Source organism: Portunus trituberculatus, chromosome 40 (genome assembly GCF_017591435.1).
Source record: "Portunus trituberculatus isolate SZX2019 chromosome 40, ASM1759143v1, whole genome shotgun sequence".
Taxonomy (NCBI): Eukaryota; Metazoa; Arthropoda; class Malacostraca; order Decapoda; family Portunidae; genus Portunus; species Portunus trituberculatus.
In genome coordinates this window covers 5,753,033-5,776,728 of record NC_059294.1, presented here as the reverse complement: position 1 = coordinate 5,776,728, position 23,696 = coordinate 5,753,033, and the positions used below count along the sequence as shown (strand labels likewise).

The window sequence follows — 23,696 nt, the reverse complement described above, 5'->3', positions numbered from 1 at the left end:
CATAGAGCACTATTGCCTGGCGTGCACCACTGTGCACCATCTCCTGCCCCAGGGCCTGCCGCTGGATGCTGTCTGCCGCCACCTCCTACCTCACAACGTCCTGGACGAACTACTTGTCGGCTTCCCCCCCTTTGGGGGATTTTCCTAATCCCCTTGCCTTGCGAGGGTTTCTTTGGCCCTGCGTGGCCTCACGCTTGTGTGTGTGTGTGTGTGTGTGTGTGTGTGTGTGTGTTGTTGTTGTTGTTGTTGTTGTTGTTGTTGTTGTTTAAGTATTTTGTACTCTTTGATACGTTTTTGTATAATAAATTTATCAAATCAAATCAAATCTCTCTCTCTCTCTCTCTCTCTCTCTCTCTCTCTCTCTCTCTCTCTCTCTCTCTCTCTCTCTCTCTCTCTCTCTCTCTCTCTCTCTCTCTCTCTCTCTCTCTCTCTCTCTCTCTCTCAGTTGATTTTGCTTCCTACTTCTTCACAATATGCTAATAGAAAATTACTTGTTGAGAGAGAGAGAGAGAGAGAGAGAGAGAGAGAGAGAGAGATTGTGGTTATCGGAGGAGCGAAGATAATAGTTCAGTTTGCCCCTTATTAACTCGAGGCCTAAATAGGAAAGAATCTAGTAGTATTAATGGTTATTCTCTATAATGTTATATAGTTATATACCTATATAGTTGGACGGTGGAAGATGTAGGTAGCGTTGAAGCTTTATCAGCCTAGTGGTATAGTGTCCATTTTTCCCCTTATTCCATCCATCCATCTTTTCATCTCTAATTTTTCCTACTGTCTTAACCCTCACACTATATAATATATAAGGAATAACCATTAGTACTATTAGAGAACAACACTATTATTATTTATATCAATGTATATGTGTGTGTGTGTGTGTGTAATTCACTGTTTGATCTGCTGCAGTCTCTGATGAGACAGCCAGACGTTACCCTACGGAACGAGCTCAGAGCTCATAATTTCCGATCTTGGGATAAGTCTGAGACCAGGCACACACCACACACCGGGACAACAAGGTCACAACTCCTCGATTAACATCCCGTACCTACTCACTGCTAGGTGAACAGGGGCTACACGTGAAAGGAGACACACCCAAATATCTCCACCCGGCCGGGGGATCGAATCCCGGTCATCTGGCTTGTGAAGCCAGCGCTCTAACCACTGAGCTACCGGGCCGTGTGTGTGTGTGTGTGTGTGTGTGTGTGTGTGTGTGTGTGTTAAAGGTGACCTTAATTGCACAATATATACAAAATGCACTCCACATGCATTGTTGTTGTTGTCACTTTTTAAAGGCGTCGCTTCCACGTTTGAGAGTATCACTAATTTGGTCATTGCCACTTGAGATATGGTGAAGCGTTGTACGAGTAGCCTCCTTGTGATTGTTACTCACTGTTTATGCAGTGAACGAGTGGACGACAAGAGCTTATCACCAGTCACTAGTCACCAGTGCCTCCCAAACGTGGAAGGTGTTCCCTTAAGCGATCTTGAGGTGAATAGTGAATACAGCGAGGACGTGAAATTGCCTGGTCAAAAAGCACAGTTGCTTAAAAGTACATCATGAAATTGTTTGAGGAATGATTAGGTGTGTGTCTGTATTGATTAACACTGGTGGCAGGGCCCAGGTAGCAGGTGACAGGTGGTTGGTAGCATCCCGGCCTCGCTGAAACAAGCTGTGTGTGTGTGTGTGTATGCAGATAAATAGGTAGATAGATAGATAGACATAGATAGATCGATAGATAGACAGATAGATAAATGTTTAAACAAAGCTATGTAAAGGAGAGTCACGTGAGTGAGAAGGTTTGAGGCCTACGTAGGTTATCACCGGCTTAAACTAAAGATAACAATGCTTATATAGAACGATGCTCACAGAGAGTGGTTAGTTAGTTAGCTAGTGTCTTTATTGCAAACAAGGGAGGGTGGAGGAGGGGAGTATGAGTAGAAGGTGAAGCGGAAAGCAGTGAGGCACAAGGGAACGGTTTCTTCTGTATAGGCGTTGTGCAGGTAAGACGTGTGTGCGCCAAGAAATGTCTGCCCACTGTATTGTTACGAGTTTTATCAACTTGGTAAGATTGTGTGTTGGTTTGGTGTCATCCCTCTCGTGTTGTAGGTCGGGAAGGTATGTTACACTGTACAGTGATGCTGATGGTGTGCATGTGTAGTGGAGGAACTTTACCATTTTATGAACAGAAGTATTTGAAAGTTTCATGCTTTGTTTTAGATAGTAAGTGTTACCTGATATTTAGTGGAACTGTGTTTTATAGAGCATTTCTTAAGATCAGTTTGATGATAGTTAATCCGTACTGGAAGTTGCCATTCCTTAATGAAACAAAGCCGGAGTGTTCTTTTAATGGAAAGCGCTTTTGTTGAGCGCAGCCCATGCTCACAACTCCGTGGTGTAGGCATGTCCACGACAGAGCTTGGGTGTGCATTGAATAGGATGGCTGCAAAATGCTTTTAGCGGTGCTTACGGTCTGTGTATCACGGCCTCTCACCACTGAGCGGTGGCGCAGATATAGACAAAGCTCGTCACGAACCTTGGTATGAGTTACGTGTAGGATTTTTCGTGGGTCTCCATTATGTTCCGTTTAGTGTCTCTTGTGTTCAGATTTAGTTGTATATCAAGCTCCGAAGTTTTGTGTGTAACGATCCGATAGTGCTACCTGAAGCGTTTTGAACCCCTTCCCCCTCGGATTCGATATCTTTCGAGAAAGCTACCTGAAGCGTTTTGAACTCCCTCTCCCTTGTATTCCATATCTATTTCGAGCCCGTGACGTTCATGTATCGCCGCTACGTGGCAGCTTCGTTCCTATTCGAGATGGAGGGAGCCTGAACATCGGTCTGCGATTACCCAGCTAGCCTCCTTACCAGCCACATGGCCGTCCTTTCACCAAGTATCTAAAGAAATCTTTATTCGTAAGTGTAAATGTAAGTGATTGTAGAATTTGTGAAATGGAAAAAATAGTGTTTTTTTTTTTTTTTTTTTTTTTTTTTTTACATCAGAGGAAGTGTGGGGATAACCCCTAGTGCCAAACGTATGGTCTGTGGTAGGTGTAGGATAGGGGTTTCACTCATTGTTGACGTAAATTTGACATTCCTTGGGTAAATCCAGGTTGTAAGGAGTAGGTGCACCAGCTTGGGCGACACCACGGAGAACAACGTTTAGTGGGATATTGCGTTGTGTGAGGGAGTTGTTGGGTGCCGTGACGTTTCAGCCCCAGTTTCGTATGTGTTGTGAACCAGTACTGTACCATTAAATGTAAAGAATCAATTAAGTGTTGAAACGTCACGGTATGCTACATTTTGTGTATTTAGTAAATAATGTTTCTGAATGTGAGTACGGTTTTTGTGTGAAAGCTTTGAAATGGCTGTTGTATCGGTAAGGATGGTATGTTTTTTAAGGAGAGCCAAGGTGGATCGGGTGTGCTTGGGTGGCTCTGTAGGCCTAAGAAGGAAAATTGCCGTACCGAGCGCCTAATTAAAATAAAGGAACTTTATGAGTAGGAATATTAAGTTGAGTGCATGGTAGAAATATTGAGTGCATGTTAGCATTGTGTGCTGCAACACTGTGTAAGGAGGAATAGATTAAGGAAAAAAAGTATTTAGCATTGAATAAATTGTCACCCGGGACAGTGGATTTGAGTGGGGATGAGCGAGGGTAACGCAAGAGGATTGAGGCGGCCATGCGTCTCTGATCAGGTGGGTAACGTGATCAGGTGAGTTTCGTGTTTGTATGATCAGTGAGTGGAGGATTTAATATGAAGTTGAGTGGGGAATTTAAGTGGGGAGAGAGTGTTGGAGGGTCTCATGTTTGTTGTTTGTTCAGTCCCGCGTCACTTTCATCGTCTGTTCCAATGTACTTTACTATATTTGAAATGTATGTAAAATTGATTTGGAACGGTTTTCCTTCAATGAGTTACTGTAAAGTAACTATTTTGTGGGCTGTTCAATTGTCCACGATTGTCACTATCTGGTGAAGTCCAGGAAGAATCGAGGATTTAGTTTCGGGGTATTGTGGTGCACATGCTAGGTACAGCACCACACGCTAGTTGATTCAAGTAATATTACGTTGTTGCATTTAATTTAAGGCTAGTCAGTGATACTGTAATTTGTCCTTATCATAGAAAAGGTCTTAGAATTTGGCATAAATGATTTAATGACACAGCAGGTGAAGGGTATTATTAATTGATAACTTTATTGTTGCAGCTGTATACAACAATGCAGAAGTTTGGGTCATGCCGGCCATCCCTTAAACATGGACAAGTCAAGTCAGGAGATAGAGCACGTCCCGCCACAAGTCTTGCACCGGCGTCCCTCCATCTGCGGACTACGAACTTGGAAGAGCCACATCCGTTTCACCGGAGCCAACTCATCACACAGCGGCGGTCGAGTCAGACTTGCACCCGCCGAAGCGTCTCGGAGTCGGAACCCCCGGCATCCTCCTCCTCCTCCTCCTCCTAATCTGTGTCCATATGATGTCGGCTAATCTGTGTCCATATGATATCAGTCTTTCTCTTCAGAAGAGTACGCAGACTGCGGAGGCGTGCGGTCCGGCACAGATAGGAGCTGGGCCGTATGAACTGGTTCATTGGGGGCGTAGGTTATCAGGAATTGTTCGGTCTTTGTGTTAAAGGTAATATAACGAAGGTGATAGAAGCAATACTCGTAAGATTCGGAATAGAATGAGGAATACCGGTGATATTTGTTTTTAAAAAAGTGAGATTTGGATATAAGTATTATAAATTAGTGTTCATTAGTGATGGGCAAGTGGAATGCACTAAAACATTAAACAGGGCGCACTCACACCACACCACACAACCTCATCTCGCTAGCCTACATTAAATTAAATTTTATGGCAAGGTTGTTCATGATTTAAGTGTAACGGTAAAATTGTTACAGGTCCTGCCACTAAAGGGAGAATCAAACCAGCGTGTCCTAACAACCCCCCAACCTGCGGCAGGAAACTGGCTCTTCTTGCACTGAAAGACTAAGCGTCTCGCTGCACCCTCCGCGGAGGAAATGGACTCCACCCGCGCCAGCTCTACCCTTAAAACACGTGGGTCCATCCAGGGAGGGAGGACACACTGCCTCGTTGCATGCACCTTCCACGGAGGATTTGGACCCTGCCTCGCACAAGCTCTGCCCTGACAACACGTGTACCATCCAGGGAGGGAGGACACGCTGCCTTGCAGCACCTTCCACAGAGGAATTGGACCCTGCCCTGACAACAGCATTGCCATCCAGGGAGGGACAGACTGCCTTGCTTCATCTAACCTAACACAACCAATACATGTTGCCGATCATTTGTAATGTTATTCCTTCTATCTAATGTGGATGTACCCACATAAGTGTTGGTTATTTCTTCGTTGTTCTGTTGTTCTATTGTTAGTACTTAATAATAAATAGATCATTGATATTGATGCTAGATAGATCATTGATATTGATGCTATAGATGTTCTGGAATGTACCCACATAACTATTGTTAGTACTTAATAATAAATAGATAATTGATATTGATGCTATCTATAGTTTTCCTTTTAGATTACTTACGAAACACACCTGGAGCTTACTAGACCTAACCTAACATTATCTGGAGCCTAACCTAATTAATAATATGAAGCCCTAACCTTCCTTATTATAACACCAATAAAGTGTATATATGTAGTTTTCAGCATTAAATAAAAGTTTTCATTGAAAATATAAATTTTTTTTCTATGAATCAAAAAAATCCTGTCATTGAAAAAAAAATTATTTTAATTGAAAAAAAAAATTCTATTAATTAATTAAAAAGCCTAGGGAGCTCACTCATTTTGGCCCACTAAATTTGGGCCACTAAAATGGCAAACCACCCCAAACTTGAAAAAATAGCAGCAATTTATAGCTGAAAAACTGTCTAAATGGCTGGAAAGTGGCAAAAAAATGCTGAAAAATCCGTAAAACTGGTCAAAAAACTGAAAAATCCCCTGTAAAACTGCTCAAAAAACTGTGCTAAGTCATAAATACTCCGAAGAGTCTCCGGAGAAAGTGCATATGTCTATTTGGGTTAAAAATACAATGAAGAGTCTCCCTTCCTTCCCTTTTATTCAATCGACACATTTTTGTATAAACTCTGAAAACTCTACCAAAATTTTCAACATAGAATAATTTTTACAGTATAATTTTTACAGTACAATAATTTTTACAGTAGAATCACAGAATTTCTACATTTTTTACATTTTAAACAAATATTTTTAAAAACTCAAAAAACTTTCAACTTAGAAAACTCTACCAAAATTTTCAACTTACAATAATTTTACAAGAATAATTTTACAGTACAATAATTTTTACAGTAGAATCACAGAATTTCTACATTTTTTACATTTTAAACAAATATTTTTAAAAACTCTACCAAAACTTTCAACTTAGAATAATTTTTACAGTACAATAATTTTTACAGTAGAATCACAGAATTTCATAATTTTTACAGTACAAGAATAATTTTTACAGTACAATAATTTTTACAGTAGAATCACAGAATTTCATAATTTTTACAGTACAATAATTTTTACAGTAGAATCACAGAATTTCTACATTTTTACATTTTAAATGTTTTTAAAAACTACACAAAATTTTCAACTTGGAATAATTTTTACAGTACAATAATTTTTACAGTAGCATTGCAGAATTTCTACATTTTTACATTTTCAACAAATAAATTTTCAGTTTACAGTAGAATTGCAGAATTTTTACATTTTCAACAAATAAATTTTTACAGTAGAATTGCAGAACTTCTAAAATTTTTACAATTTCAACTTAAAATAATTAATGCAATTTCCAACTGGGACAATTTTTCAAGTACTACATTACTCTGCGAATACAAAATTATTTAAAAGTATTAGAGAAATAAAAATGAGGAAAGTTGCAACAGACACCATGAGGCCTGCACATACATGGCAGCAGTCCCTGTATGTACCTCATTCCACCAATCATTGCCATCCATACATACATTTACCTAAAATAACAAAATAAATGAACATAACATAAGTAGTATTATGAGACCATCTTCATTGCAAAAAGTAAAATAATTTTTTAAGCATTTCACATTGACATTACTCTCAAACAGCATGTTGTCCCTTGCAACACTATATTATCAATATATATATATATATATATATATATATATATATATATATATATATATATATATATATATATATATATATATATATATATATATAAACAGACTATCATTCTGGGGTTGCATTCTAAACAGTTAGCCTCAGGTCTCATTCCATGCCTGACCATCACTCCACTATTGATCTTTAGGCTCATTACTTGTCAACTTATATGTAAAGAAAAAAATAGCTCCTTGACATCATATTACTACTTTGGGAATAGTTAGACTGTGTATCCAAACAAAAGAAACATAACAAACAGGAGAAGATTATGCCCAACACATGCAAGCCACGTGGGGCAAGGTTTCTTTGACTCTGGGGAAAATTGATCGTACCCCTCTCAGCAGTTATCTATAATGATAAATTACTGTATCAAAGAAGGACATTATTTAGTCATCATTATGGATATTTATCATTAATTAATAATAAAAACTATCGAGGATCATGCTATGGTACATACAGCCAAGTTCCCACAATGTTAACAAGAGTTTTAAGACGGCAGTTGGCAGCGCTACAACAAGGTTAACACTGTCTTGGCACTTATGACAAGTCACAAGGTTAGAGCCTGTCATAGAGGAATTTGTATCTAAAATGCACCATTTTGTCTCACTACAGCCACGTTATTAGCTATGATGGTTTGTGGAATACAGCCCCTGAAATCTTGCACAGAACAGTAACAGCAAAGCTCTAGAAAGTTGAGAAACTTACTATTTAATCAGTCAAAATATTCTCACTCAAAAATATATATAAACCTAATTACACACAACATTTTTGCCTAAATGAAAAACACTACAGCCACGTTATTAGCTATGATGGTTTGTGGAATACAGCCCCTGAAATCTTGCACAGAACAGTAACAGCAAAGCTCTAGAAAGTTGAGAAACTTACTATTTAATCAGTCAAAATATTCTCACTCAAAAATATATATAAACCTAATTACACACAACATTTTTGCCTAAATGAAAAACACTGACATCAAGGAATGACTGACACACTTGCCCACAAAGCTGCACACACACACACAGAGTAGAACTGGAGAAAGTAAAAAAGGACTTAGGAGTGACAATGGAAGAAAACAATCAACCAGTAAGCTATATTGATAGAATTTTCAGAGACATATAATTTGCTAAGGAATATTGGAATAGCATTTCACTACATGGACAAAGAAATGATGAAGAAATTGATAAGTACTATAATAAGAACCAGATTGGAATATGCAGTAGTGTGGACCCCTCATAAAAAGAAACACATAAAGAAGTTGGAGAGACTACAAAAAATGGCTACAAGAATGGTTCCAGAATTTGAAGGGAATGACATATGAGGAGAGACTAAAGGCTATGGATCTACCAACCCTGGAACAGAGAAGGGAAAGAGGGGATCTGATACAAGTTTATAAATTAATCAACGGAATGGACCAAGTGGATAATGAGAAACTGATCCTGAGAGAAGAATATGACATTCGAAGCACAAGATCACATAGTAAAAAGCCGAGAAAGGAAAGATGTCTGAGAGATGTTAAAAAACATAGTTTCCCACAAAGATGTGTTGAGACGTGGAACAGTTTGAGTGAAGAAGTGGTGTCAGCAATGAGTGTGCATAGTTTTATTAAAGAAAAATTGGATAAGTGTAGATATGGAGACGAGGCCACACGAGCGTAAAACCCAGGCCCTGTAAAACTACAACTAGGTAAATACACACACACACATCTTGCAGCGTTAACTGAAATTCCATCTCAAAGAAGTGCAATGGACAATGGTTCATGTCTGTACAATCTGGACTGTTAAGACTGACACAACTAGATCATGCTAATAAACAAAGACCTCTAAACAAGTCTTCATAATGCAAGATCTCTTACAAGTCAGTTTTATACATTACAAATTTCATAAAACGTTACTCCTTGTAGCTAAATATATGCTTACATGTAATGAAGTGACTTGTTACACAAAGGTCAACACAATGTTAAGTCATGAAATCTATGAATATGAATGATGACATAATCCTTCGGTTAAAACTGTGTGCACTACTTTCCACAAAAAAGAAAGCATGAACCAATGATGCTGTGAATATTGAAGCATTCTCCATCCTTGCCCCTCTTTGTCTTGCACTCTGCACACACGTTTTTGAAAGCAGTGTGCAGTGTGCCGCTGGACTTCCAAAAGCCTGCAACAAAAAGAAAGGAGTCAGCAAAAGTTCATGTTTAGCAATTTCTTACCTTCATGTCATCTATCAATCTGAAATTGTCAAAACTGCTCACATGTAATCACATTTGTGGTACAGGAAGGTATATCAAAAACACAGCCAAGGAAAGCCACACTATTTGGAACAATGTCAAAATACCTACTACTTGACAATTTATTATCCTTACTTGGAGTACAGCAAAGTGTGTGTGTCATTCCCTTCTTGAAACTCTGGAGCATCTTCATATGTTCAATAAAGTATTGGGCAGGGATACAAAGAGGCGCTTCCCTCGACGCCACGCTACCAGTGCAGCACTTCCTGTCAGGGAAATGCAAACTCTCACTACACTCACTAACACCCAGGGAACATGTGCAACTCAGCCACTCATCACTCCTTACACATACAAACACCACCACTCACAAACTGCACTCATCAATGCCTAACAAATAAATACAAGAAAGCCATTCATCACTCATTCCTCCTCAAAAAGAGATGCCTCCACAAAAAAATCAATAACACAGATTGATCACATTCATCTTTGACAAAAACAAATTTCATAGAAAAACTAAAAATCTGTACATCTTACAATTGAGTCATTTAATCTTTCCTTCATTACAAAATTTTATTAACTGGTTCACAGCACACACACACACACACACATACATGTATGGAGAAGAGACAGAGTGGGTAAAGGAGGAGGAGGAGGAGTCATGATTATGTTAAGGAAAGAGATAGTGATAAATGAAATGGAATGTGGGGAAGGAAAAGCAGAAGTATTGTATATTAAGATGCATATTAATAAAAAAGAGATAACAATCATTGTAATATATGTGCCACCAAAAGCAAATTCGTGGACCAATCAAGAATATAAAGACATGATAGATGACACAATAAGGAGTCTAATGAGAATCGTTAAAGAAAGGAGAAAAGTGATATTACTAGGAGATTTCAACTGTAAAGAAGTGGACTGGAAAAATTATGAAAGTGGTATGGGGAAGAAGCCTGGGAGAAAGATTCTTGAACCTAATGATAGACAATATGATGGACCAGAGAGTAAAGTAATGCACAAGATTCAGAGGAAACGACGAGCCGGCGAGATTGGACCTAGTTTTTACAAGGAGTATACAAATGAATGATGATATAAGATATAAGTGCCCATTGGGAAAGAGTGACCATGCAATATTAGAAATAGATATAGAAGAGGAAAGGAAGATAGAGACGATTCATACAAAGGAGACCGATTAAATTACAGAAAGGCTGATATTGAGAATCTCAAGAACTATTTTAAAAACGTAGACTGGGAGGAGATGGAAAACTCAGAGACAATGCAAGACAAATATAACTTATTTTTGGAAATATACAAAACAGGAGTCAGGGAATATGTCCCAAAATATAGACCTAAAGAAGAAGGAAAGAAAGATTGGTTTAATGCAAGGTGTGCTAGGGCAAAGGAGAAAAGAGATGGAGCATGGAAAAGGTGGAGGAGAAATAGGAATCCAGCAAATAAGGAAAACTTCAAGGCAGTGAGAAATGAATATGTTAAGGTGAGGAAGGAAGAGGAAAAGAACTTAAAAAAAGACATTGTCGAAAAATGTAAGGAGCAACCAAAATTGTTCTATAGATTCATAAATGGAAAAATTAGGCAAAAAGAAACAATAGAAAGGTTAAAAGGAGAGAACGGGATGGTGAAAGACCCAAAAAGTATGGCAGAACTATTAAATAAAAATTCCAGGAGGTCTTTACTAAGGAATCCAAATTTGAGAGGCCACAGGGTAATGGAGAGACAATCTATATGAAAGAGATTAAAGTAACCAAGCTTGAAATAAAAGAGTTAATGAAGGAACTGGATGAAGAGAAGGCAATGGGACCGGATGAAGTCTCAGGCAGAATACTGAAAGAATGTAGGGAAGAACTAGCAAGTCCTATATACAACATCATAAAATGCTCAATAGAAAATGGAACAGTGCCAGTAGAATGGAAAAGAGCTGAGGTGGTTCCCATATATAAGAGCAGAAGGAAGGAAGAACCTTTAAATTACAGACCGGTATCACTAACTAGTGTAATATGCAAGATGTGTGAAAGAATAATAAAGAAACAATGGATCGAGTTCCTTGAAGACAACAAATTAATATCAAATAGCCAATTTGGTTTTAGAAAAGGACGGTCTTGTGTAACTAATTTATTGAGTTTCTATTCTAGAATAGTTGATAGAGTACAAGAGAGAGAGGATGGGTTGACTGCATTTATTTGGATTTAAAAAAGGCGTTTGACAAAGTGCCACATGCAAGATTACTGTGGAAGTTAGAGGAGAAGGGTGGCTTAAAAGGAAGCACATTGAGATGGATAGAAAATTATTTGAGTGGGAGAGAAATAAGGACGGTAGTTAAAGATATGAAGTCCAAGTGGAGAGCAGTAGAAAGCGGAGTGCCACAGGGGTCAGTATTGGCACCAATACTTTTCCTCATTTATATTAACGACATGCCAGAAGGAGTGAACAGCTACATAAATTTGTTTGCAGATGATACGAAACTGTGCAGAGTTATAAAGCAAAAGGAGGATTGTGAAATACTGCAAGAAGACCTAAATAAGATCTGGGAATGGAGTAAGAAGTGGGAAATGGAATTCAATGTGAACAAAAGCCATGTCATGGAAATGGGAAAGAGTGAAAGACGACCTGTGGGAATCTATAAGATGGGAGATGGAGTAGAACTGGAGAAAGTCAAAAAGGAAAAGGACTTAGGAGTGACGATGGAAGAAAACAATCAACCAGTAAGCCATATTGATAGAATTTTTAGAGAAACATATAATTTGCTAAGGAATATTGGAGTAGCATTTCACTACATGGACAAAGAAATGATGAAGAAATTGATAAGTACTATAATAAGACCCAGATTGGAATATGCAGGAGTAGTGTGGACCCCTCATAAAAAGAAACACATAAGGAAATTGGAGAGGCTACAAAAAATGGCTACAAGAATGGTTCCAGAATTTGAAGGGATGACATATGAGGAGAGACTAAAGGCTATGGATCTACCAACCCTGGAACAAAGGGAGAGAGGAGACCTGATACAAGTTTATAAATTGATCAACGGAATGGACCAAGTGGATAATGAGAAACTGATCCTGAGAGAAGAATATGACATCCGAAGCACAAGATCGCATAGTAAAAAGCTGAGAAAAGGAAGATGTCTGAGAGATATTAAAAAATATAGTTTCCCGCAGAGATGTATTGAGATGTGGAACAGTTTAGATGAAGAAGTAGTGTCTGCAACGAGTGTGCACACTTTTAAAGTAAGATTGGATAAGTGTAGATATAGAGACGGGGCCACACGAGCATAAAGCCCAGGCCCTGTAAAACTACAACTAGGTAAATACAACTAGGTAAATACACACACACACACACACACACACTGTCGGCCGAAGTGAGTGGACGCAAGACCAGAGCTACAGTGTGATACGCTGCCAATTCTGGAGAGGAACCCAGCAGACCTGGTGATGTTACAGGGGGGCAGGGGGTTAGCTTAGTGATCCTGTCTCCAAAGAGTTATTGAATTTGCTTAAATTTTGAGGTTGAAAGAAGTATGGAGGAGGATGATGCCATGGACAGTGCGATTGGTGCTGCCTAACATGTAAACAAAGGACTGAGAGCGAGACTGAAGGGAGCTAGAAATGATATTATAGAAACACCCAAAGGATTGGGACAGCTGGGTGACTGGTGTAAAGAGAGGGAGTTTATGGGCTTTAAGGAGGATAGAGTTAATATGAGAAGGATCATCATTATGGATAAGGAACTTAAAGCCTTGACGGAGATGGTGGGCGTCAAGTTCGAAAGGCAAGACCAGCTGATTACGGAGAATCTAAAACTGAGAGAGAGATGTTTAAACCTAGAAAGTACTGTTAAAATGAACCATGAAATAAAAAAAAACTCTAGAGGAAATAAAAAGGGAGAATAGCACCCTAAAAGGCAAATGTACAAATTATGGAGCTGCATTACAAGGGCTGCAGGAAAAACTGGACTCCAATTTGGAGACAGGCAAAGAGATGAGCGAAAGGAAACTGGATGAATAGAAAAAGGTTTGGAAAAAGGAACGAGAAGAAGAAAAAGTCAATTTCGCTGAAGGGTAGTTAGGCAACAAATAAAGGCGAAAACTAAGGACACAGTTATACAAGTGATCAAAGAAAAGGAAGAATTAGTGAGAGATACGGTAGACAAAAAGAAGTGTATGGTTATTTTATGGACTAGAATAAAAAAAGAACCCAGTGAAATTTGTGAGGGAGGAGAAAGAAATGGTTAAGGAAATTATCTCCATAGTGCAAGATAAAGAATAGAGTCTTGATAAAGAAACAGAAGAAATATATAGACTGTGTAAATATAGCGAGGGAACCAAAAGACCTCTAAAAGTCAAAATGAGATCGCAAGTAGGGATGATAGAAGAAATATTAGCTAGGACTGGAAAGCTGACTGAAAAGGCAGAATATAAGCATATCTGGATAAAGAGAGAGAGAGATGAACCAGGTGGAAGGGGAAAAAGAGAGAGAACTGAGAAGTGAAGCTAAGGAAAAAAAAACGAAGGAAAGACAGAGAACGAAAAGAAGTTTTACTGGAGTGCTAGACATGAGACTGAGGAAATGGTATATTCGGAAAGGGGAAGGAAAGCATTAAGAGTCATGTATACAAACATAGATTTTACCTGTGTGTTCAGTCAGGGGGCGGCATGACAGCTGAGATAGTGAGAAAGGCGGAAAACATGATGGGGCAAGGATACACACATCATCTTTAAAGGAGCTGGTTCAATGGTTGCTGCCTGCCTGGCTGACAGCACATCTTGATCTTCTTGATGCTGTAGGTGTCTCAGGACTTCTCCTGAGGCAGGCCTTGGTATCGGCAGTTCCTGTAGGAGACGGGAAAAAAAAAAATGCAAAAATATACACCAGGTAATTTTATTTATTATATATATATATATATATATATATATATATATATATATATATATATATATATATATATATATATATATATATATATATATATATATATATATATCTATCTATCTATCTATCTATCTATCTATCTATATATATATATATATATATATATATATATATATATATATATATATATATATATATATATATATATATATATATATATATATATATATATATATATATATATATATATATATATATATATATATATATATATATATATATATATATATATATATATATATATATATATATATATATATATATATATATATATATATATATATATATATATATATATATATATATATATATATATATATATATATATATATATATATATATATATATATATATATATATATATATATATATATATATATATATATATATATATATATATATACTATTGAACTGTCACACATACTAAGAAAACATGACATTGATTTCAAACTGTTTGCTGATGACACACAGTTTCACATGACCTTGTACAATGTAGATAATGTTGAAGGAAAGATAAAACTTATGGATGATGTTGGTAGATGGATGGAATCCAAGCACTTGAAACTTAATCAAAACAAGACTGAATGTTTGATAGTGGGTTAGAATAAGGACTTAAAGAGGATTGATATGTCCACATTATATATTGATGGTAACAGTTTGGTTGTTCGTGATACAGTGAAGGATCTGGAAGTATTATTGGACTGTCATTTATCTATGAAAGACCAAATACGGCAGGTGGTTAAGACGGCAATATACCACCTGAAAAATATAGGTTTTGTCAGAAAATACTTGGATGAGAAAACTACGAAGATGCTGGTTCATAATCATGTGATAAGCAAACTGGATTACTGCAATTCTCTGTATTATGGACTGCCTAAGTATCTCTTAAAAAGACTTACAGCTTGTCATGAACAGAGCTACCAGACTGATTACAGGCGTCTCTCCTCGTGAGAAGATAGCACCTGTATTGATAGATCTGCATTGGCTGCCAATTAAAGCACGAATTGAGTACAAGATTAGTGTTATGACTCATCAGGTATTACAGTCTGGAAAACCAGAGTACTTGAGGAACTTATTGGAAACATTCCACCATGACACTAAAACGATGGAGCTGAGACACGATGCAGACCCATACAGACTACATGAGCCAAGATATAACCTTGACATGGGATGTCGAGCATTTGTAAGATGTGCACCAAGGATTTACAATAAACTGCCGAGAGATATCAAAGGTTGTGCCACGATCGATATCTTCAAAAAGAAATTGAAGACATATTTGTTCAAGGAAGTTTATGATTTTAATGGCATGGAAATCAAAGACAATTATAGATGCTAGTTGCTTTTTGAGGGAGACTCTGCTGAGCGCTGCCTCGCAGCCGAGCGGAGCCTTGAACAAACACCCCAAGTAACAACTAAGTAACAGTCCCAGCAAACATAGCATCCATTCCCTTCCTGTTTTTTCTACCTTGGGACTTCCCAATTCTCTCAGCACCACTTGCATCATCTCATTGCTGTCTCTGGCGTACTTCACACATTCCAGCACCACATGTTCCACACTTTGCTGTGGGACTCTGACCACCTGTAGCTCCTTGCACTCACATCCATACACTGTGCCCTTGCTTGGAAGAGATCATCCCCCAGGCTGCCATCATACCATTCTTCATACATTGGGGCCTCTTTTCCTCTATACCACCCCAAAGTATTCTTCTGTTCCATCTTATTCCTCCATTCACTCAATTCCATACACTTCACCCTTTTGTCTATCTATTTCACTTCCTCACATCCCATTCTAGGCCCTCTCCATTTCTAACCATTATGCTCCAGTCACTCTAAACATGCCTCCCCTCAACTCGCTGAAATGCCCAACTAGTTTCTAGAACACTCTTCACTACCATCCTAACACACCTCGTTCTCCACCTCCTATTCCTAACATTCCACAGAAACACTTTCCAAACTATTCTTGCATCATTCATTCGCTCTAACCTAGCTTTGAACCTCACTGTTGCCTTTATATGTTTTTCTGAAGGTGCTCCATCCCCATGTCTCCCCTTAATTCCTCTATCACTGCATACCTTGGTACATTTAGAGCTATTCTAGCTACTTTATTCTGTCCCATTTCTAACTTCTCTAGTTCATTTTCATTCCATGCCGTCACATCTATACCATACATGATGTTCAGAATAGCCATGCTCTTCCAAACTTCTCACACCACACCATATAGACTTAATTGCAAATAACAGAATAAAAGGAAAAAGGATTTCTCTGTCTCCTTGACCCTCAGGGGAAAAACCACTTAGCCTCTTTACAGTTTTTTTTTTTTTTTAATGTTATGGCTTATAGCGCCTGTACATATCTTGTAGAGTATTGGAAGCACTGTTAGCTTCCACCCATTAGTGGCGCAGACAATTTAATTTATAATGATATCCATATTAGGGCCCACATCATCACCCAAGTGCATCTTTGGTGTAACCACCTTGAACCTGGATATCATGGTGACATGTAGGTAACTTTAAACCACTCAACAAATGACATAGTTTCAAGGCAGTATGTGTTGGGATAGTTGGGTAGGGTAGGGTAAGGTAAGGTAAGGTAAGGTAAGGTAAGGTAAGGTAAGGTAAGGTAAGGTAAGGCAGGGCAAAACAGGGCAGAACAGGGCAGGGCAGGGCACAGTAGGGTAGGGTAGGGTAGGGTAGGTTAAGATAGGATAGAGCGTAGGTTTAGATTAGGATTAGGTTAGTAGCATATGTTTTGTAACAATTTTCCTTTTTCTTTTTTATTGCAATACAGTACTTTCTGAGGGGATAGTCTGTGTTTTTGGAACAAGAGGACGTAAATCTTTAGAATAGGACCTCCATGCAATAATAACACAAAATAATGAGTAGTTAATGGAGAACACGAACCTTGTGGTCTTGTTTGGGGGTCACATATGGTTATGTCACATTGCCTCACTGAAATTAGAGACGTCACTCGGAGTCTAAGTCCAAATAGTAAACATTGCTATTGTCTTTTGTATATATCTGGGGTTTGTGGGTAACAGGAAGTGACTGTCTGTTGTTCACACCCTGGGTTTGTGGGTACCCTTTCGTTAAGGTATTGTGAGGAGGGGTATCGGTAGAGGTAGGGCATATTGTGTGAAGCTATAAGAGAACCAGTGTGGGGGGAGGGAAGCTGCCCCAAAGCAAGGATACGGTAGGTTAGGTTTATGTTATGGTTAGGTTAGTGATGCAGAGGGGAATCCGGGGGGGCACAGCCCCCTCGGTTAGGTTAGGTTTATGTTAGGGTTAGGTTAGTGTTGTAGGGGGGATCTGGGGAGGCCTGTTAGGTTAGGTTTTTGTCCTTAGATTTTTTTAGATCGCCATATCTCGCCTCTTTGGCTCTCCCCCCTCAAAAAAACCCGATTCCCCACGTGCCCCCAAGCTTGTTGGGGGGAAGGGGGGTAATAGAAAAGAATATGTAAGGAGTTGCTGTTCTATAGATTTACCCAAGAGGACTTAATTGCTTAGGGGAGAGAGGAATAGGAAAATAATAAGAACAGATTTGCGACGAAAATGACGTGCAGATCCATTCAGAATACAGTAGTTTCATCCTGAAGTGAAAGTATGGTGAAATATTAAATTTACCAAATGTACTACACCTAGTCAGCTATCATGAGATTTTCCACCCTACTTATCTCATTTCCATTATTTTCAGAAACCCTCCAGCCCTCTCTGGCCATGTCCGCGGTAGCTACACCCTCCGCAACACTACCCAGAACCTCACACAAAGTCATGTTCAAACTTAGAAAAAAATAATAAAATCTTACCCAAGGTCATCCTCGGCAGTTTGGCGTCCGCTCTCATCTCTCGCCGCTGTCACTCGCTCGACGAGACAACAATAGTGACACACTGCCCCCTAACCTCGCCACTGTAAACCATCTCTTCTCCAGGCCATCCACACTGACACAGGTCACAGAGCGAGTCGTGCGTTGACCTGTGATTCACCAACCGGCGGCCAGTGAAAAAGAGACACTTCGAGGAGCTGCAGCAGGGACAGGTCAAGCGCCATAGAACTGCTGCTGACCTCATTCCTGCCGACTAGCCGAGGTGGAAGGGCAATGCTGACTGGCTGGTGGAGCAAACACTCGTTGATCATGTATGTGTTCTCCTTTCCTGTGAGAGAAATGCCGTTTTCTTGGTCATATGGACGAAATGGAATATGGAGGGGTGAACCGAAAAAATATTGGGAGTTTGAGAAGTAAAAAGTCAATCAAAAATGTTGGTAGTTTGTCATGTGAGTGTAAGGTAATTTGATATAATTGATCCTATTCCATCATAACCTGAATAAAATAAACCAAAAACAGACACACACACGCTAGATAATCTAGCCTATCGATACAGTGGAGATTAGTCTAAAGCATCCCCGTGTAAACCCTGCCTCACTGTAAACACACGCGGGTGACAGGTGTGAGGCGGCCAGCTGATGCGGTGACGCCTCCAGCATGCCCCTCGCTGATTGGTCTGGAGAAAGAGAAAGTTATCAGCTTTCCAGCCATCATGAATTCTTTTACCAAACCAAGAGAACACACGTCATCGGTAAGAGTGATTCCATACCCATATATTTCTATGCTATTGTGGAGGATGAAGTGTTTACGTGGACATAACATTCAATTTTGAGCATAGACGTGTACGTGAATGGCTATAGTTTCCTTTTTCCTATATTACCAGTAACAGCGGGTGCCAACCTGAGTAATGACACATCCAGATACAAAAAAGTGGTTTCCAAACGGGGTACCAACAGCTTAATGGAACAAGAGTTGTACTGGTGTAGTGAGTGGACCCCATAAGGAGCTGTCCAGGGTTGGATGAGGATGACAGTATGACATTGTTTCACTAAATAGAGCTGTCTCATAGGTTGAGTGGACTAGTCAAGTTTTTACATAATATCAGTATCTTACCCATTTATATATAATTATTTTAATCTTGCATATTTTTTTGGTATTTCAGAAGAGGACTACGCATAATGCTCTGCATATTTGACTTTATTTTTATCACTTTTATAGATACTGAGAAACTTGCATTGCTTAAGTTTTTGTTTTGTATTGTATAAGTTTCTACAATATAAGAAATTTTGTAAGGTGGTCAAATCTCACAAGGTTAGGTTAGGTTAGGGTTATTTTCTTCAACAGTATCGTCTCTATTCAAGTATCAAAAAAGGACCATTTTTGTGTTCCCACTGATGAATAAGAGCTTGGTTCTATTAATAAATAACTATACATTTTTTCTTTTCATGATTATTTCAGTTTCTGCCACTAAGTAAACTTAAATAAATCATATCTAATCTAATCTAACTGTTTCTACCACAGTGTATTGATTTTTAAAAGCATCACTTTGAATCATTAATAGCAAGCCGCATGAAAAAAATATCTTAAACATAATGTAGCTACAGCGAGCATACTGACACAACATGCACTCGTGTCAATAGTTACTGACAAGGACTAGTAGTAAACATTAACCCAAAAGTGTAAATCACACAATGATCTATCAGTGGTTGACTGTCATTAGGATATTGTGTTAATTGTTTCAATGTTGTGTTGTTGGACCCTTTCAGACAAATTTTGAAGTTCTTTTTCTGTGTTATATTATTGTGATATTTTGTAATGTACAACTATTTATTTCCAGATGCTACTGAGATTTTGCACAAAGGTGGTGAAGAATGTCACCATTAATATTAATAAGGGTGCTCTTAAAGAAACTACTGAGGGGGCATAGCAACATGAGGCTGCACTTGCGGCTGAGACTGTGGGTAGCCCTTGCACTGGGCTATGTACTCCTGATGGCATTTGTCCACTTATTTCATATTCCTCTAAGGTCACGGACATGTAAGTTAAAGAATGTTTTAAAATACATACATACATATAATGTACATAAATGTTGGCAGTTTAAGAATTTAGTGATACTGCCAAACTATATCTCTAAATTATAAGCTAAATACTGGTAACTAGGTTCTCAGTGTTTTCATATTTATTTCTGGTCTGCTACATATTTAGTTTTTTTTAGAAGCATTTTTCCAATTTTTCCTACAGGGATAAACATTTTGCCTGCAAAAAAAAGACTTGCATCCTTCCTTTAGCAAATAACATTTCAGTCAGATTGTAATTATGCTATTTTATCACTTTTTCAGTTCACTCACACTATGACATGTCAGATGAGGGTGTTTTAGAAAAGGCCCACTCAGCTGTCAAAGAAATGGTTGAGAAATATGCTAAAGCTGCCCTGAAACACCCTGGCTCTGGAGCAGAAACTGCGGAACAGATTACACTACTGACGAAAACATTTAAGAAGTTTGTAAAAACCATTCTTATATACTATAAAATTAAATCCCTCTGTCAGACCATATGAGGTGAGAAGCTATTTAGCTTATGAGGACTGCAAACTGTCGTTTCATACAGCAAAGATTTGACTTTGAATTGCTGAGTGGAATTTAATTAATTATAATGGTAACACATTAATTAAAATAGGAGTAAAGATAATTTACCCATTTTCTTTCAGAGCTGACAGCAATGCAAATGAAGTGTTAGAGTTGAGTGAATTATCATCATGGATTGCTAAAAAAACTAAAGAACATCTGACACTTGCACTCCGAGATAATATTTTTACCTTTACAGCAATTGATCTGGATCCAAGAAATGGTAAGTGCATAATCAAAAACACCTTGTAATCAAAATATTGTCATTATGTCCTTATTTGGTTTTGAAGTAAGTAGATTTACTAATGCAATGAAAGAGAGAAAAAAATTAACATTATGAAATCAAGGCAAGGATTTGAACCAGTTTATAAAATAGATAATTACATAACAGTAACTTGAGGAACAACATAACTAAATAATAATAATAGGAAAAATAATAATAAAGCAGTAGGTCAGCATACCTGATATTGTCTTATTATTTAATGCCATTTAGTCAAGGTTGGTAATGTTGGATGTTCCTCAGGGGTGGTGTCCTGGGAAGAGTTTCATGCGTACTTCCTCAAGCAACACGGGTATGATGATGAGTTTATTAAGAATCATGAACATAATCACAAAGGATTGCCAAGAGAAATAAAGGGTAAGTTTTTCTTCTATTGATTGGTTCAATGCTTGTTTAGTAAATATGTATCTATAATAATCATTATTGGCAATGCAATATTCTTTAGTAATTTTGTGGCAGCATACTGAATTAATGGATTGATTTTCTTAGGTGTTATTCATACCTAAAATAAAGAAAAATCAAAAACATATATTTTACTTTCTTACTTTTGACAGAAGCCATCATGAGAGACAAGGCTGCTTGGTCTGAAGCGGCCAGAAGTGACCCAGATCAGTTAACCCTTGATGAATTTTTGGCATTTAGGCATCCAGAGTCTTCACATGCAACCATTTTGAATATTGTTGAGGAAACCATTGCCAAATTAGGTAAGATACAGAATAATAATGTTCATCAACATTTTTATAGTGACTGATCTTTCTCAAAAGTGAGAGTAGGTTTCTCCATATCTTTCACCATATTGCTTTTTTCTTCTTTCTTTCTATTTCTTGTATTCTTCCAAAGTGACTTGTTCACTATTTTCTATTAGTATTTCAATTCTGCAAGTGGTGATGGGGATTCACAGGTGCAGTGTTACACTTAAATTAAATCATCTGGATGATTAATAAGGAAGTTACTGATATAAATGTATTTTCTTTTAATGACAGAATTAAAAAGATAATTTTGAGACTGACATTAGTTAAGTTTACTAATTTCTAAACATCATGCAAAAGAAATAATTTCTCTTGTCTTTTTTTTTCAAGTTTTAGCCACAGTTTGACTGGCTTAATATAATAGTGATGATAATTTATATTGCAGATATTGATGGAGATGGCCAATTAACAAGTGAAGAATTTGCAGATCCTGAGATAAATGATGTGCCAGATGGTATTACTCCTGAACGCTATAAAGAAGAACGCTTGAAAGATTTTAAAATTGCAGATGAAGACAAAAATGGCTTGCTTGATAGAAAAGAGTTATTGGTATGTACTATTTATTATATTTTTGTGTAATTGCTCCATATCTAGAAATAAAGTAGTTATTTGGTAATTCTTTTCCTGATACAAAATTAATTTGTTGCTTTCTATTCCCGATACAAAATTAATTTGTTGCTAACTGCACATTTTCATTTTTGAAAACTTAATTTTACACTAGTAGAGTAAAAAAAATGCTTGATGGGCATACAAAAAAAAAATTCATATGTAGGTGGCAGGGGGGACTAAGCAGCAAAGTATGTGTGACTAGAATCATGACTGGGCTCAGTTTGCACCCCTAAGTCCACACTAACACTGACTTAAATAGCCAGCGGACCTCAGCTTCAAACATTGTCTGCCAGTCTTTGCTTGAACAGAGTAGAAACCATGGTATACAACTTCATCTGATGCCACTGTTTGTTACCATATTAACTTCCCTCCTTTCTGTGCTTATGACATCCTTCTTCTTCACCTTACTTAAGGTATGGTAACAGTGTTTGTCTGACGGACACTTTGACCATGTGGATCTATCCCTAGATAAAAGATCAAAACAAAATGCATTGAATATTTATGATTAACATAATAGTGCTGTCAGTTTTTGGATTCTGGAAAAGTGATTCATATCAATGTGAATGAGTTTTGTTTAGCAAATTATACCTGGAAAATTGGGTTGACGGTTTATTGAACTAGATGTATTTCTCTACAACAGATTTTAAATTGAAGTACCATTTGGTGGCAGTATTCAGGTGAGTAGAAAATATAAGATCTAAAAGAAATTAATTTTTATTACTTTCCTTTTGACAGCGTTTCATTGATCCTCGCAATACCCATCATGCCGAGAAAGAAGCATTAAACTTGATGACTTCAGCAGATACTGACCAAGATGGTGTACTCACCCTGCTGGAGGTTCTGGGACAGAGAGAACTCTTCATGGCAAGCAAGATGGTTGATGCTGCCAAAAGTTTTCATGATGAATTCTGATCTGAATTGTTTGTTTGTTAAACTATTGTAGAATCATGCACAACATAATTTATAAGTGCAATGGAGAACAAATTTATTTCTATGAAATATTTATATTAAAGCTTCTCTGATTGTACAACTTCTAATGTGATGGAGGTATATGTGTTACCTGTATTTTTGTTTGAAGAATGTTTGTATCTAATGTTTTGTGATATCATTAAGGAGAGTAAGCTCTCTCTCTCTCTCTCTCTCTCTCTCTCTCTCTCTCTCTCTCTCTCTCTCTCTCTCACACACACACACACACACACACACACACACACACACACACACACACACACACACACACACACAGTATTGGTTAGCACACACTGCTCACAACTGAGAAATCCTGGGTTCAAGTCC

At 37.8% G+C, this 23,696-nt stretch overlaps 1 protein-coding gene and 2 long non-coding RNA genes across 11 annotated transcripts; 2 read left to right on the top strand and 1 right to left on the bottom strand.

The window, feature by feature from the left end:
- Positions 1–2,755: 2,755 nt before the first annotated feature.
- LOC123515831 lies at positions 2,756–5,495 on the top strand. 2 transcript variants are annotated; one of them, XR_006677994.1, is made up of 3 exons: positions 2,756–2,913; positions 4,204–4,630; positions 4,897–5,495. It is a non-coding gene; the product is annotated as an uncharacterized LOC123515831 (long non-coding RNA). The 2 variants fall into 2 exon arrangements; XR_006677995.1 differs by having other exon boundaries at positions 2,757–2,925.
- Positions 5,496–8,736: 3,241 nt separating this feature from the next.
- Positions 8,737–21,242, bottom strand: LOC123515832. 5 transcript variants are annotated; one of them, XR_006677999.1, is made up of 6 exons: positions 21,227–21,242; positions 18,740–18,817; positions 18,124–18,469; positions 14,021–14,221; positions 9,517–9,647; positions 8,737–9,311 (listed from the first exon to the last, which is right to left on the bottom strand). It is a non-coding gene; the product is annotated as an uncharacterized LOC123515832 (long non-coding RNA). The 5 variants fall into 5 exon arrangements; XR_006677998.1 differs by having other exon boundaries at positions 18,124–18,817; positions 21,227–21,241; XR_006677997.1 differs by lacking the exon at positions 21,227–21,242 and having other exon boundaries at positions 18,740–18,820.
- LOC123515829 (45 kDa calcium-binding protein-like) lies at positions 18,762–23,595 on the top strand. Of its 4 annotated transcripts, none has more exons than XM_045274709.1 (9): positions 18,765–18,892; positions 19,025–19,126; positions 19,979–20,178; positions 20,481–20,640; positions 20,849–20,988; positions 21,289–21,402; positions 21,600–21,749; positions 22,180–22,343; positions 23,139–23,595. In XM_045274709.1, exons 3-9 carry the CDS (start codon positions 20,013–20,015, stop codon positions 23,313–23,315), a joined length of 1,071 nt encoding a protein of 356 aa, XP_045130644.1. In that variant the 5' UTR covers positions 18,765–18,892; positions 19,025–19,126; positions 19,979–20,012; the 3' UTR covers positions 23,316–23,595. The 4 variants fall into 4 exon arrangements, with proteins under 4 accessions (XP_045130641.1, XP_045130644.1, XP_045130643.1 ...); XM_045274708.1 differs by having other exon boundaries at positions 19,025–19,173; XM_045274707.1 differs by having other exon boundaries at positions 19,025–19,210.
- The last annotated feature ends 101 nt before the right edge of the window (positions 23,596–23,696 follow it).